The following is a 15,991-nucleotide window of genomic DNA, read 5'->3' as shown; positions in this document are numbered from 1 at the left end:
TATGACAGCTACATAAAGCCATAGGGATATGACAGTACATTAGCCATGGGATATGACAGTATGACATAGCATGGGATATGACAGTACATTAAGCCGCATGGAGTATAGACATACATATGCTCTTAGCCATGGGATATGACACAACAGGTCAGATACGTATAGGCCTACTACAGTATGTTCCATACATTCACTCTCTCTCTCCCATTGTTCCTTGCTGGGCACCCCAAAATGGTTTGCCAACATTTATCACCTCAAATGATATCACATGGAAATAATCTCCCTCTGTATGCTTCTGCGCTCATATCAGACGCTAAATACACAATTCAAATCAGCTGTAGCCGATGAATGAGCCATCTTTCATCACACATGCTATATTCTTTGAGATTCTAGTTAATTCATATGCTAATGTCCACTGTTGACATCAGCGTCTGTCCTTCTATCTTTTCAAGATTACATGCTTTTTATGCTATGACTATGGTAGATTAGATAACACACGCAATAAAACAAACACTAATTTAAATGTATATTTGCAGAATACAAAACCAAGGGATCAATTAAGTGATAATGCCTGAGAAGCTGTAGTTTCTAGGATATCTTGGCAAAAGTGTTAGGCCTGATATGTGGTAACTGTCCATGTGGTCAGAATACAGACCTCTGTCATAAGTATTTACATGTCATATACTTTGCGTACTACTTTGTAGGCTATACTTTACTTAACCTTCCAAGATTAGACAGCTCCAGGACAAATACTGTAAGTCTGGTGAAAGTCGTTCATCGAGGCTTGGCCATGTCAAGGCCACAAAAGCGGGCTGGGCGGAGTGCGTTTCCGAGGTGATCTCACTTAAGTAGATGTCAACCTGAGTGACCCAGAAAAAGAGCACTCACCTTTCCCTTTTGTGTGGGAAACTAAAGCACCCATCTCTCATTACCGTGCAGAGAAGCAGAACCAACTGTTAGAATCTCTTACAACCTGGCAACCTTGAACTTAATTGTACCTTCCATTATCTTGTACAGTTCACACTGAAAATACAGGTAGCAATGATCATGCACATGGGATTGAAAAATGAGTAGTGATAACATGTTTTTCTTCTTATGTTCTGTGCTCAGATGGCAATTTCTGTAAATAGCCAGCACATAATACATTTTGAGTTTATCTGGGTAGCGATTTTCTCATTTAACAATTGGAAAAAACACAAAAAAGGAGGACGTAGCTAGAATAGGAACTGTGGTAGGTTATTTCTTTACTATCAAATGAGGAGAGACAAACTTATCACATAAGTCAGTGTTTATACTTAAACTAACTATTTAATCACTTATTAATTGAAGAGTACCACCTCATCTGCCAAAGGTTCAACGCTTACGCACATCAAGATCGTAGTCGCCATCTGAATCATACACAGTGATACTTACGCAACCCCCCCCCATCCGATGCTCTACGATAATGATGCTTGCGTCATGGCTGGTCGACGATTCACGATTCAAATGATTGTGAGAGCCCCGAGGCAAAAGTACAAAAGGATTTTTATAGCCAAGATACACCCCTTTCAACCGTAACATGACGAACAACAGTATATATAGAATGGCGTCACAAGTTAGAATCTGTATGAAAGATACCTATAATACATAGCAAGAACAGTATCTGCTGTGTCACACAGTTTCATTGTGTAGAGACCAGTGGTCTGGCCCCGTGATAGAAAGAAAACATTAACTCATGCTCTGGAATGCTCTTTAGGTTTTATCACCCAAAAAACATCGTAAATCTCCTGTCAGTGTTATCACAGAGGCCATCCTCAGTAGAAAGCACACACACAAAGTTTAACAATACTCTATTCTGTGCATAAACAACCATTTTATACAATAAAAGTATGTTTGTTGTCTTGCTGGGCATATAACTACACGGCCAGATGCTGTTTGTTATATCATGTCTGACATCTGCCAAGTTTCTGTGATAGCAAGTCTGATCTCTTCCTCAGACTACACACACACAAACTTAAAGTGACTTCCCAGAAAAATGTTAAAAGGGTGTCATCTATTGGTCAGTTTTGATATATTGCCAGGTTATACAAGGCAGCCTTCACACTGGATATTGTAAACAGAATTACACTGATTTTAACATATCCCTATTTCTAACATACACACACTCAACAGTCAAAACAAGCACTTGTTTTAATTAGAGTTTATTGGCATAAATTAATTTGCGATTAGGCAATCAATGTTTATGAATAAGCAATTAACTAATTTGTTATTTACTTAATTAGTAAATACATTCACATTAAACATAACATTCACATGTACATTAAAAGCTTTTATAGAGTATAGAAAAGTAAAACATTTATATTTTTAGAATATTTGACCTTCACATTTTTTCTCAAAAAATACATCGCTACAATTCATTCTAAACAACTTCATTTAACGTGCCAGTCCCCACTGGTTCCTTCAAATTAGATTTGTGGCTTGCATGCCTTTTGACATGGCAGAGACGATTCTACATGGATGTGTATGTGCACGTGCACATAAAATGTAATTCGCTTTGGATAAAAAGTGTCTGCTATATATGCATACAGTTTTGTGTTGCAGTAATGTGATCAGTGGCCGAGTGGTGTTGGAGTGTAACCACGCTGCAATGACAACCCTGTCACCACATCTCGCTGGCACCTGCTTGTTTATCAAGTGTGACACGGGAATCCGCATTTGATGCTGTTTGCAGTTTGTGGTCTTTCAACAACCTGTCAGCAAGGGCCTTGGGCCTGGTCCACTTCGACAGCACATGGGCAGAGAGCACTCCTCTGCAATCAAGCTACAGTGCCACAGAAAGTCAACACCCCCTTGGATTTCTTCACATTTGATTGTGTTACAAAGTGGGATTAAAATGGATTTAATTTTATTTTTTTTTGTCAACAATCTACACAAAATACTCTGTCATAGTGGAAGTAAAATTGTATATATTTTTTAACATCATTGAAAAATAGAACATTCATATACCTTGAATAAATAAGTATTCACCCCCAAGTCATACATGTTAGTAGCACCTTTGGCAGCGATTACAGCTGTGAGTCTTTCTTGGGTAAGTCTCATAAGAGCTTTGTATACCTGTATTGTGCAATATTTGCCCATTATTCTTTTCAAAATTCTTGAAGCTCTGGCAAGGTGTTGGGGATCATGGCTAGAAAGTCATTTTCAGTCTTGCCCTAGATTTTCAAGCATATTTAAGTCAACTGTAACTTGGGCACTCAGGAACATTCACTGTCTCTTGGTAAACAACTCCAGTGTAGATTTGCGCTTGTGTTGTAGGTTATTGTCCCTGTTTCAAGGTGAATTCCTCTCCAGTGTCTGGTGTAAAGCAAACTAAAGCAGGTTGTCCACTATGATTTTGCCTGTGCTTAGGCTGAATCTCGTTTCTTTTCATCCTGAACAATTCACCAGTCTTTGCGATGTCAAGCATACCCATGCATACCATGATGCAGCCACACCGTGCTTGCAAATAAGGAGACAGTTACTCAGTGATTTGTTGTGTTGGACTTGCCCCAAACATAAGGCTTTGCATTTAGTCCAAAAAGTGTATTCCTTTGCCGTGTTTTTCCCCCAGTATTACTTTAGTGCCTTGTTGCATAATATGCATATTTTGGGATATTTTTTAGTCTGTATATTTGTATTATTATTTCTCTGTCATTTAGGTCATTATTGTGCAGTCACTACAATGTTGTTGATCCATCCTCAGTTTTCTCCCATCACAGCCATTGAACTCTGTAGTTGTTTTAAAATGCAATGCCGCAGTTTCCTTCCTATCCTGCAGCTCAGTTCAGAAGGACGACTGTTTCTTTGATGTGTCTGGGTTGTTTGATACATTCTCCACAGCATACTTATTAACTTGGCCATGCTTAAAGATATATTCAATGTCTGATTTGTTATTTTTACCATCTACCAATCACTGCCCTTCTTTCAAAAAGCTCATGGTCTTTGTAGTTGAATCTGTGCTTGAAATTCAATACTTGACTGAGGGACCTTACAGAGAAAGGTAGTCATTCAGAAATCCATCAACCCTTATTATTTCATACAGAGTGACTCCATATAACTTATTATTGATTTGTTAAGCCAATTTTTACTTCTGAACTAAAGGGATGAATACTTGTGATTTTAATTAATACTATACTTATGTTATTTTTTATTTTTTTCACTTTGACATTATGGAGTATTTTGTGTAGATCAATGACAATAAAATTACAATTAAATATATTTAAATCCTACTTTGTATCGCAACAAAATGTAAAGAGTTCAAGGGGAGTAAGCACTGTACATGTCAGAAGGGTGGGTGCAGACGGATGATGTTATTCACTGTCATCATTATGAAAACACTTGCTAATGCTACCAGCAGCTTGGAAAAACGCATTATCTCACAGCATGGCCAAGAAGTCACTCAAGCTCAGCACTTCAGAGAGAGATTGGTCTTGGACACTATACACATTACAAGCGACATGCTTGGCTTATTTTGTCTGATGCCACGGCTACAGGGATTGTCTTTGCCCATAAAATCTGCACTTCTCACTGAAATATTTTCCATCTCCTGAGAACTACTTTGTGGAGCTCTGCTTCTCTGTCTAAATTTGGCATAGCTGTCGCGCTGGGGCCACTCTAGGTACGTTTTGGTGTTCAGCATCTTCTTGAGCTTACAATACTTGCTGGGCAGAGATTCAGGGTCGATGGGCTCTTTAACCACAAGAATAACATCACTGAAGGTCTTGCCGATGGCTCTTTGCTGGGCAAAGTAGAGCTCGTAGTTGCACCAATCGCTGTTCACAAAGTGGTGTGACAACACAAATATAACCTGGATTAGGAAACAAAACATTCAGAGGATAGGGTGTATTCATTTAGGCAAATTCACAGTGCAGGAATCAGGATACAAACCTAAACAAAACATACATCTTACATTTTGGGTTGTTCAATTGACGTTTTATATTCAAAAGTCTAGTACTATTTATTCACTTGTTAAAACACCTCTAACTTGTCTTGGTGGGTCCTCACTCTTACCTTTTCGCTGCTCTCAATATTTTCAATGATGTTGTCGATGATCCACTTTCCTGGCATGAAGTCTCTCTCATGGATACAGAGTCGGTAGGGGGGCTTGCTGTTCTCCAAGCAGGGCAACAACTGGTCCCTGACCCAGTCTGCATCTGGGTGGCTGTAGGAGATGAATGCATGGTAAACATAGATCTGTGATTTTCCAGATGCTCCTTCCTGATGAGCCCTGTATTTGGCTCTGAGGATCTGATATGTGGCTTTGATGTACCAGGGAACATTGAATATGTAGCATATAAGCATCAACACTAAAACCACAGCTGCAGTAGTAGCCACACAGATGATGATGACCAGTCTGATATCGCAGACCACGTGACCCGGGAAGAAATTTGCCACAGCGGTATTGAGCAGGGCCTCTGGATGGTAACACTTGTAGTTCTCTGGCCAGTCAGTGATGTTGACCTTCCCCTTGGAAATTGTGTCCTGGATGAAGGCATGGAGGTCGCAGGTGCAGTGAAATGGGTTGTTCCCCGCCGTCAGTCGAGACAGCTGGGGCATGTCCTGGAAGGAGCCCATGCTGATGAGCCCAAAGGAGTTCCCATCCAGAGCCAGTGACTGCAAGGAGTAACTTCTCCACCCAGAGGGGATGAACTTGATCTTGTTCCCATTGAGCAGGAGCTCCTTGAGGCTGATGGTTTGTTGGAAGTAGGCCATGTCCAGCTGGTCCAGGTCACAGTACGAGAGGTCCAGGAATTGTACTGTGGTGGGCAGACACTGGAGGGCACCACTTTCGAATCTGTTGTGGTGAGCGATCACCTGGGTGATGTTCTGCATCCAGTTACAGTTGCGACTCTTCTCAGCAGAGCCCAGCATGTTGTGGCTGACATCCAGGACCTTCAACTGTTTGAACTCCCTGGTCAGGGAGGCTAAGTCCTGAAGGCTGGTCAGTTGGTTGGTGCTGACATTGAAGGAACGAAGAGCCGGCATGGTGCCCCTGTAGTCGCATCTCTGGTTGAAGAGGATGTTGTCCTGCAGGCGGTTGTTTGAGATGTCCAAAACCTCCATGTCTTCCATATTAAGCCAGGCATCGCAAGGCACAGAGTTGAAGTTGACATTCTGAATGGACAGCAGTCGGACTTTGTTGAACCATGTGAAGCGCCAGTCGAATCGCAAAATGTCTGGATTACTGATGTGCCTGAGGAGTAATGGAGACAAAACATGTAAGCATGAAAAAAACATGTGTGGTCAAGATGATAACATAATTGGTACTTTCACAATACATAGATATGACAAAAGATTTCAATTGATGAAGAAAATACACTTGTGACTAGGAACCTGTATTTGTTTTTGTATCTTCTGGGTAGAAATATCTGCATAGTGCTTTTGTAATTTAACAGAGTAGAATAAGATATGCTTACCACAGATTTAGTCTACTCAGTGCAAGGTCTTTGATACTGGATCCCAAGCCATTATCCAGAAAGTTGGGCGAGCGAGCAAAGTCAATGTATTGAAGTGTCAGACGTTTAAGGGGGGTGACCTGTAGATTAAACAGAGCCATCCTCATAAGGTTCTCATTGAATTTTCCACGGTGAAAGATGAGCGAATCTACTTTGATGTCTTGCAAGCCTCTGAAAATATCCTCATCTCCCATGTAATACATGAACTCAAAGAGGTTCCTGAATTGGATGAGACTGAAAGTCTTGTTGGCCAWGTCTCGTAGAATCAAAGGTAGGAAATTCGGCTTCTGATCTATGGCCATGTCAAAACCCATTCTACCTGTCTGGATRACCTTCAGACTACCCGGTTCATAGTAACTGATATTTGATGAAGTTTTAATYGCAAAGTCCTGRAACTGAATGTTCCTCAATGCCTGGAAGTCCCCTTTCCTTAGACCCTTGACCAAGGGGCCGCCCATGGACAGGGCCTTGAGGTGGGTCAATCTGGAGAAAACGTCAGCTGACAATGTGGCCTGGGTGTAAAGGTTATTCGACATAAGGAGTTCCCTTAGATTAAAGAGGTCCTGCAAGGCGTTGGCAGGGATTTCCTCTAGGGAGTTGTTAAAGATGTTAAGATGCTCCAGGAGGGGGTTGTTGTAGAAGGCACGGTCCTCAATCACAGAGATGTTGTTGAACTGCAGCTCGAGGACACGAAGATGAGGTAGGCGAGAAAAGTAATTAACACGAATGGCATGAATTTCATTGTAGGAGAGATCTATACTTTCAAGCGTGGAAGGGAGGTGCTTCCATGGAACATGATCCAGTCGCTGACCAAGGCAGTTTGCGGAGCGTCCAGAGTTGTAGATTTGACAGGGGCCTCTCTCATCATTCGTAGCAGGGGTTGGTGAGGCAAGGGCCACAAGAAGTGGCGGACTAAACCACACAAAACCCAGTAGAATCACTGTGTGCATGTACATTTTCGATCTGTAAAGGAATGTAAAAATCTMTCAAGTTTAACAAATGACAAGATTGACAAGATTGTTAACAAACATCTATTACATTCTCTAGGTCTTTATCATTGAAGTTTGACTATAGTCTCCTCTTTACGTCCTTCAATCCTCAATTGCAACTAGAGGAAATAGATTTCACTCTGATGTTACCAGTATTTATGTGTCTGTGCCCAACATTACCCACACATTTCTGTTTCAAAGCCAAGAGAAGGGATTTGTGAAATATCGCCATGACACTCTTATCTATGGATACATGTTTACATCCATGTTTACCATCACTGTCTTGATTATTACAGGTTGAATATTAACATGCTTGCAGTGAAGAATGGTCCAACAGTGTGCATCTTTCAAGTTAGGCTTTAGTGTAGAAGTCAGCAAAGTATTGATAAAATAGGCAAAAAGCAACCAGATCAAGAATACCAACAACTAATAATGTCCTGCCTATAATGTATAGTTCTCGCTTTGTGGGCAATAAAATTAGGAAATGGCAACTGAACGTGAGATTTCTCAACACGGACCGTATGGTCAGTTCTGGCATGCACACCACCTGATCTATTGACTTAATTCAGACTACTATTGTGGTGTTGGGAAGTGAAATGCTCAAATTTCCATAGCAAAACTAATAAAGGATATATGCCATTCTAAGTGGGCTGTTACCAGGACCCAGATTAAACCTATTTCTGGGCTAAAATGCATGCTCAATGGAGAACCTTTAAAGTATTCCTGTGACTAGTAAATTTAAAGATGCATATTTTAAAAGTGTGTAACTGTACCTGTTAGTGGAGGTGATGCTGTTATATGTTCAAGACCAGCTGATGTGTTGGTATGACTTACACAAGGGAGTGAACTGATTCATCCTCCTTGACTGAGATTAAATTCCTCTTGCTGGCTAATTCTCATGGCTGAATGTTTCTACTAACCCTCATAAGACACAGTACTCTGCTCATGGCTGTTAGGTACAATCCCCCAAGTTCCCATAATCCTTTCCTTTAAACTTGCAAAATTCTCTCCACCAACAAGAGGGCTGTGAACAGCTAGTGTAGTGCTTGTGGCGTGGAATGTTCCCCAATGTTGGAAGGGGGGCCCCGAGTGAAAAAGTTTGGGAACCCCTGCTATAGCCTACGGTAAGTTTGGTATTCTAGCAATGTTTTATGATATTTTGAGTAATACCAAGGGATGAAACATTTAACGAAAACATTTTATTTTCAGAAGCCCTTGCTTTTCTCAATAAAGATTCTGGATTATATATTTTTTGATCTGTGGCATATTGTATTTTCTGATACCAAAATGTCTGAGGTATTCAATGAGCCTCCACGTTGTTTACTGTACTGTATACATTGGGTAGCAMATACATAGGCAATGGATACTTCCTGGAGACCAGCAAATAAGACTGACCCTTTCAAAATTCAGGTCAGAGTTCTGCTCTTGATATAGAGGTTAATATTTAGATAATGAATTCCTTCTTTCTGCTGGAAGGGTCAATTTATGATGTTTATAGTTAATTGGACAGTCTGTTAGACTGCTGTCTTCATCTTGATCTCCTTATCTGACGTGCACCGCCTCCACTGACATTCATATCTGGCAGGGTTCCATAAATATTTCCTTACTGTGTGGGGTTGTTTTGTAATTTAACATAGAGGAAATATGCACTTCCTTGTTGCTATGCTACGTAGCATCTGCATGTAAAAAACAAAAACCTGCATAGCTTTATTGCACAATGATACCTACTGTACCCGTAGTTTAGAGAAGCTTATCAGTTATCTAGCCAACACTGATAGCTATTCCTACAAATGAAGAAAAGATAACAAACGTTTCAATAATATTGAATCAGTAAAATGCCTCACATGCATATAACCCCATCACAAAACAATAACCCAGCATAATGACCACCATAAAGCATAGGCCAATCATGAAATGGTTCAATATTAGTATTTATCAGTCTTATTGTTATTGTACCAGGAACCCAGGACAATATGGTCTTCCTCCATTAAAAACTGCTTAGATTAACACTAGACCTTGCAGAGTGATTAAATCAATATCAGCCAACTATAACTGAGTGGTTGATTAATGTCCCACGGACCAATGTCAGACCAGATGGTAACTCATAAATATGACACAATGAGTGGCTGATGAGAAGGGGAGGATTTTTTACAGGAAAGTAGGAGCTTCCTTCTAAAGCCGGTCTATATTTACTTAGTGTTACTACTTACCACCAGGTCAGAGCAGTCAACCCTGAGTTGTGTGCCTCTAACCTACATGTATAGAGTATTAATAGGCTACATGAACTCTGTTAGTTAGCCTGGTTAGCCATTAACTCACTGGTTGTGTGCTTCTGAATGTCTAATACTGGAATCAGACGACTTGCCAATCAAGATTGGTCACCCTGTCACGATCGTGTGGAGGAGAGACGGACCAAAACGCAGCATTTGGAAAATAAGCCATCTTCTTTATTTATAACAACGAAGATGAAAACGAAACGAAACACTTACACAAACTATACAAAACAACAAACGATCGTGAAGCTAAATAACGTAGTGCACACACAGGCTACAAACGTTCAACATAGACAATTACCCACAAACATCTAAAGCCTATGGCTACCTTAAATATGGCTCCCAATCAGAGACAACAATAACCAGCTGTCTCTGATTGAGAACCAAATCAGGCAACCATAGACTTTCCTAAACACCTACACTCAACCATAGACAATKCTAGACACATACACTCCACACAAACCCATACACTAAAACCAACACCCCCTTTACCATAATAAACACCCAAAACACAAACATACCCCATGTCACACCCTGACCTAACTAAAATAATAAAGAAAACAAAGAATACTAAGGCCAGGGCGTGACACACCCAAATATGTGTGATTACACTACAAATACAAAACTTCACTTTTGATAGGCTAATTATTATCTACAAAAGAGTGACATATGCATGGAATCTTGTGGGCTATGCTGTGACCTGAGGATGGACTTTTACTTGAATTTCTGTAGACGTGTGAAGACATTTAAGTGGTAGGATCTAATTAATTATTTGTAAATATCCATATCACCACCGATGACAAGAAGAACATAATGAAATTGTGACACATCGTACAAAAAGCATATGGCCTATGCTTTTGGCCTTTCTAGGGAGTTTTTCCTAGCCACCGTGCTTCTACACCTGCATTGCTTGCTGTTTGGGGTTTTAGGCTGAGTTTCTGTACAGCACTTCGAGATATTAGCTGATGTACGAAGGGCTATATAAAATAAACTTGATTGATTGATTGATCAACAACATTGTAAAGCTGGAGTACTGCTGACTATTGGCTCATTGATTTAGGCACTGAAATTCAATACCTGTTACAGCTATACATTTATGTTTGAAAACGATGGGACCCACCAGGGTCAAAGCAGTCTACTTAAAGTAGTATATACTGTAGCTTCAGGGAAATTAACATCCGCATAGCCAGCTAAGCAGTTTATTTAGACAAGCCAGGAGAAATGTAAGGCTAAGTTTAGTGCCCAGAAAGCATGTTCAAACAACTTATATTGACCCATACAACCTATAAACCCATTATAAACCTAGTACTCACCCACTTTGAGACACATCCAAATAAAACTGAGACAAAACAACATCTGATAGACATCATATATTCAACTGATAATATTTTCTCAGTAAACATTTCCTCATACTTGCTTTATTGCCAATTAGCTATATTGTCTTCAAAGAAACTCCCAAGTTCAACACCTGAAGAAAAATAATATATGTTACCGGTTCGGTTACTTTTAGATTACTTTCCCCTTTAGAGGCATTAGAAGAAGGCAAAAATGTATGTTCCCAATTGAACCACATATATTGCAGGATAAATCAATGTTAAAGTTTACATAGCTGGCCATATATGGATGTTAAATTTTACTTTATGGTTTGGTTATGTAGGTTTCTTCTAACCCATCGCTTTCTACTACATATAATACCATTAAATTATAGCTTTACATTAAAAAACTAAATCTATCAGAATTCCAGTCATTCCAATTAATGTTATTCCCTTTGATCTTCAAGAATAGGACTTGGAAATATGGAAGTATATATTAGCCAAATAGTTTTACCTCAACATGACACCAAAACTAAGGACTTATTAGCCAGCACTACTCTGTTGTTTATGATTTTGTTGTCATGTAGGACTGATTGGGCTCATTGATTCGAGTTAAAAAATAAATGCTGTGCTCATGAAATGGCATGCTTTGAGGACTACTGAAAAGTGCTATTTACATGTGAAAAATTAATGCCATATGCTGCATTTGCTATAGACCTATTGTTTATCTTTTTGTTGGTGACACTTTGATATCTTGATAATATACAGCTGTTTAAAGGGCAAATCCACAGAAGAAACCATAACTAAATGGTTCACCCTGCCTGTTTTGGTAAAAAGCTGAGGGATGGGCCTGGAGAAATGTAACCACTCTCAGATTAATAGACAGAGCTATGGATGCAAGGACTGACCATCCATGATATAAAAAGTATTGTTTTAATCATGATATGTGGCTATACAGTGTGTGTTTACATTTACAATGTTTACAAACATTGGAGTAAAACAAGCATATATTTTGGGTTCTCATGGAGTGTGACAGTTGAACTAAGCTCATGAGGCATTTGTAAATTATATTCTTCAAGAATCAATGGATATATATATATATTATAATGTATAAGTACAAAAATTGATGTAGCAACTACAGATTGCCCCTTTAAGTCTATCAAAAGTGTGACAATTTGAGCATGTGTCCATTAGGCCTATGGATTTTTGTTTTTGTTTTTTATCAGCATGAATTAAATTGAGCAATAAAAGCCCCACTTTTATTCCATAGGTTTGGATCTGCACTATGAAGCTGTTGCAAGAGCGCATTTTTCACTGGCTGTCCACTGGTTTCAAAAACAAAGATTGATAGGCAGCTTAAACGTATTGAATTCAACCATTATTGGGTTCAAATACACATTTAGGTTTGTAAACAGCCATCCACAATCCGCTAAATGAGAGAGCAGCAGTGTGATTCACATCAACGCGCTATGTAGATATCAATAATAAGTGATATCCGTGTCGCCATATACTACACACCACTGCTGTCATCCTTACCTCCAAGCGTGTTTTAATGGACACACCACCATGACAGCCCTAACTCAAACCACCATCTCAGTGTTTTAATGGACACACCACCATGACAGCCCTAACTCAAACCACCATCTCAGTGTTTTAATGGACACACCACTATGACAGCCCTAACTCAAAGCACCATCTCAGTGTTTTAATGACACACCACCATGACAGCCCTAACTCAAACCACCATCTCAGTGTTTTAATGGACACACCACCATGACAGCCCTAACTCAAACCACCATCTCAGTGTTTAATGGACACACCACCATGACAGCCCTAACTCAAACCACCATCTCAGTGTTTTAATGGACACACCACCATGACAGCCCTAACTCAAACCACCATCTCAGTGTTTTAATGGACACACCACCATGACAGCCCTAACTCAAACCACCTTCTCAGTGTTTTAATGGACACACCACCATGACAGCCCTAAACTCAAACACCATCTCAGTGTTTTAATGGACACACCACCATGACAGCCCTAACTCAAAACCACCATCTCAGTGTTTTAATGGACACACCACCATGATAGCCCTAAACTCAAACCACCATTCCAGTGTTTTAATGGACACACCACCATGACAGCCCTAACTCAAAACCACCATCTCAGTTTTTAATGGACACACCACCATGACAGCCCTAACTCAAACCACCATCTCAGTGTTTTAATGGACACACCACCATGACAGCCCTAACTCAAACCAACAGTTACAGCAAGATGCAGTTCTTTTACAACCACAACTCTGATCAGTTTTTACATCTGTAAGAAATGGCACTAATGTAGCCATTTAAGGGTTAAATGACTGGGTATGATGGTGCATTGATCAGTTCAAAGCTGCTGTTTTTGTCCAAAGGTGACCTTTTAAAATAACTGTCCAGTGTTTCCAGATTTCTACGAAATATGACTCATTAATTACAATGAGTGAAATGGTTTTCCTTCTAAAAAATGGTAATTAAGTATGTTAAAGCACATTTTCTGAGTAGGAATGGTGTGGTCGTATGCCGGTCATTAAAAATATGAATACGAGTAGAACGGTGATTAGCCAGCTCATCCTCCTCAGGAGGGTGATATCATAGTAAGCATTATTTTTGTTTGAGATACAAGTTTGAGTTGATTTTTATTTATACTTCGGCCACAAATACTATGTATAGGATGAGGCAACAACATTTGAGTATGAGTTAACAATATTCACTTTTAAAAGTGATTTTCACTGGACAGTTTAAAACTGCAACGTTTTCTCTCAGCCTCATGGCAAAATGTGACAAATGGCACGAGATGAGCTATATGTGTAGAATTGCAGGAAATTAGCTTTAAAACTGCTCCCAGGTAATGACTTACCCCAACCTAGTCTGTCATGGTACTGTCCATTGTGTGTTTGCTTGGCATGCATACTGCAATGTTGTGAGTTTGACTTGAGCTACAGTTTTATTTTTACATAGATATATTAAACTTTTTTTATACAGCTTAGTCTCACTGACAGAATCTGTTTTTCAAGAGACCTGGTTAAAAGTCTTCAATATCAAGTTGTACCCTAACACATTAACATTAAAGCCATATTGTCAGGACCCGGTGCGAGAAACAGTCACTAATAATTGGCAGAACCCAGAAGATGAGGCAGACACAGCAGTACTAGAGATGGTGGTTTAATAAAAATAGATATCTTCCAAAATACAAAAGAAAATCCACAAAGTGGTAAAAACAGCAAGGGAAAAAAACAAACCTCAAAAGACCAATCCAAAAATACACGAGAACAAAACCAGAGAACCTCTGGAAAATCCAACAAGAGAAAACTGTTCACAAAGGCTGGGGCTGGGTGCTAACATACAAACACTGAGCAAGGAACTAAGGAACACACAGGGTTTAAATACTAACAAGGGAATGACTTACAGGTGCAAACAATAATTAGGGCAAGAAAAACAAAAGGTACAAAAAAGGTGCAAGGGGGACATCTAGTGAACAAAACCAAACAGTCCTGGCCAAAACCTGACACATATGTGATGCAATGGCTCAATTGCACAGACTGCACAAAACCATGGCCCTCACATGAGTCCTTCAGTTAGCACAATATTAATGGAGTCAAACGCACCATCATCCACCTGGCAGATCACTGTGTTCCTGGACTTGAGGGAAATGTATAACAGAGTAAAGCTGATGATGGTGACTCCTCCTATAATCACAGTGTGGTTCTATATTTATCTGATACAGCCTGTCTAGGCCTGCTTACTTATTTTTACTCATTTGATTTCTCAGTCACTTAAAAAGTCAAATTTGCATATCTAGATTTTTTATAGTTTTTCCTTGATGCCCGACTGTTTGGTATTTGTAAACTCATCCTGTAGCCTAATAATAGTTACTGCTAACATTATTGAGGTAATTTTACACTCAAATATCTAAATGAGTGAAAATGACTGGTGCTATCACCATCTCCCTACTGTGAATATCTTTATACTGTTACAATGATCAACATTTTATATAAAGTAGTCAGACAAACTCTCAGCACTTACCTAAAGATGAAAGATTAGTGAACCAATTCAGCCCTTCAACACTTTAGCATATGTTGTCAGTGACTGATCACGCTTATGAGAAATGAAGGAAGAAGACCAGCCCTTTAAGTCTTATTTTCTTCGTTGCTCTGTTACGCACTCAGGAATGTGGAATGTGGTGGACYAAGCCATTCCCTTTTCTGCAGGGCAGTGCTTGACTTGGGCAGGAGCTGAGTACCGGTACCTCAAATGTTCTACTGCTTGAGCTCCTGCACCTCTTATAGAATATTAGCTCCAAGTATTGTAGCGCTCCTGCACCTAAATATAAAAGGTACCTGCACCCAAAATGAGTACCGGCACCTATTTCAGTCCAAGTCAAGCACCACTGCCAGGGTGCTTGCAACCTTTAATGTCACACAATGTCTTTTGAGGTGACTGTGGGGAAAATAAGATATGGGGCTATCTTGTGCAATAGTACATTGAAATAGCTTTGTCTCTGTTGTTATTCCACCCTGGGTATTCTAACACATAAAGAGAAAATGCTAGGTCASAACCTTCAACATTTATAGTTAAAACCTCTCTGGCAATTAAATTGATTTAGTGAGTCATGTCATTAGATATAATTGTATTGTGGTTGTATTTGCACAGAGGAAAGCTAGAACCTAATAAAATTGATTAATATACTGTATGTAGCAGGGGTTTTGATTTTGCTTTGTGTGGCTATCTCTGGCAGTCGATAAGTAAGCCTGTCTGTTATTGAATAAGATTAGTTGTTTCTCTTCATTACAAATAGGAAACTAACTTCATGGGAAATGGGTAGAAACTTTAATAGAAAACAGAGAGGGGGAAATAAATATGTTCTTCATTATGGTTGCCTCAGTTTGTTGGTGGGTGTTCAAAAG

At 39.5% G+C, this 15,991-nt stretch overlaps 1 protein-coding gene across 1 annotated transcript; it reads right to left on the bottom strand.

The window, feature by feature from the left end:
• Positions 1-4,391: 4,391 nt before the first annotated feature.
• LOC111958665 (toll-like receptor 2 type-2) lies at positions 4,392-15,525 on the bottom strand. The gene is made up of 5 exons (XM_070437336.1): positions 15,111-15,525; positions 6,432-7,433; positions 5,026-6,208; positions 4,573-4,822; positions 4,392-4,426 (listed from the first exon to the last, which is right to left on the bottom strand). Exons 2-5 carry the CDS (start codon positions 7,424-7,426, stop codon positions 4,392-4,394), a joined length of 2,463 nt encoding a protein of 820 aa, XP_070293437.1. The 5' UTR covers positions 7,427-7,433; positions 15,111-15,525.
• Positions 15,526-15,991: the final 466 nt, after the last annotated feature.

Source organism: Salvelinus sp. IW2-2015, linkage group LG35 (assembly GCF_002910315.2).
Source record: "Salvelinus sp. IW2-2015 linkage group LG35, ASM291031v2, whole genome shotgun sequence".
Classification (NCBI taxonomy): domain Eukaryota; kingdom Metazoa; phylum Chordata; class Actinopteri; order Salmoniformes; family Salmonidae; genus Salvelinus; species Salvelinus sp. IW2-2015.
This window is presented reverse-complemented; position numbering and strand designations above follow the sequence as displayed.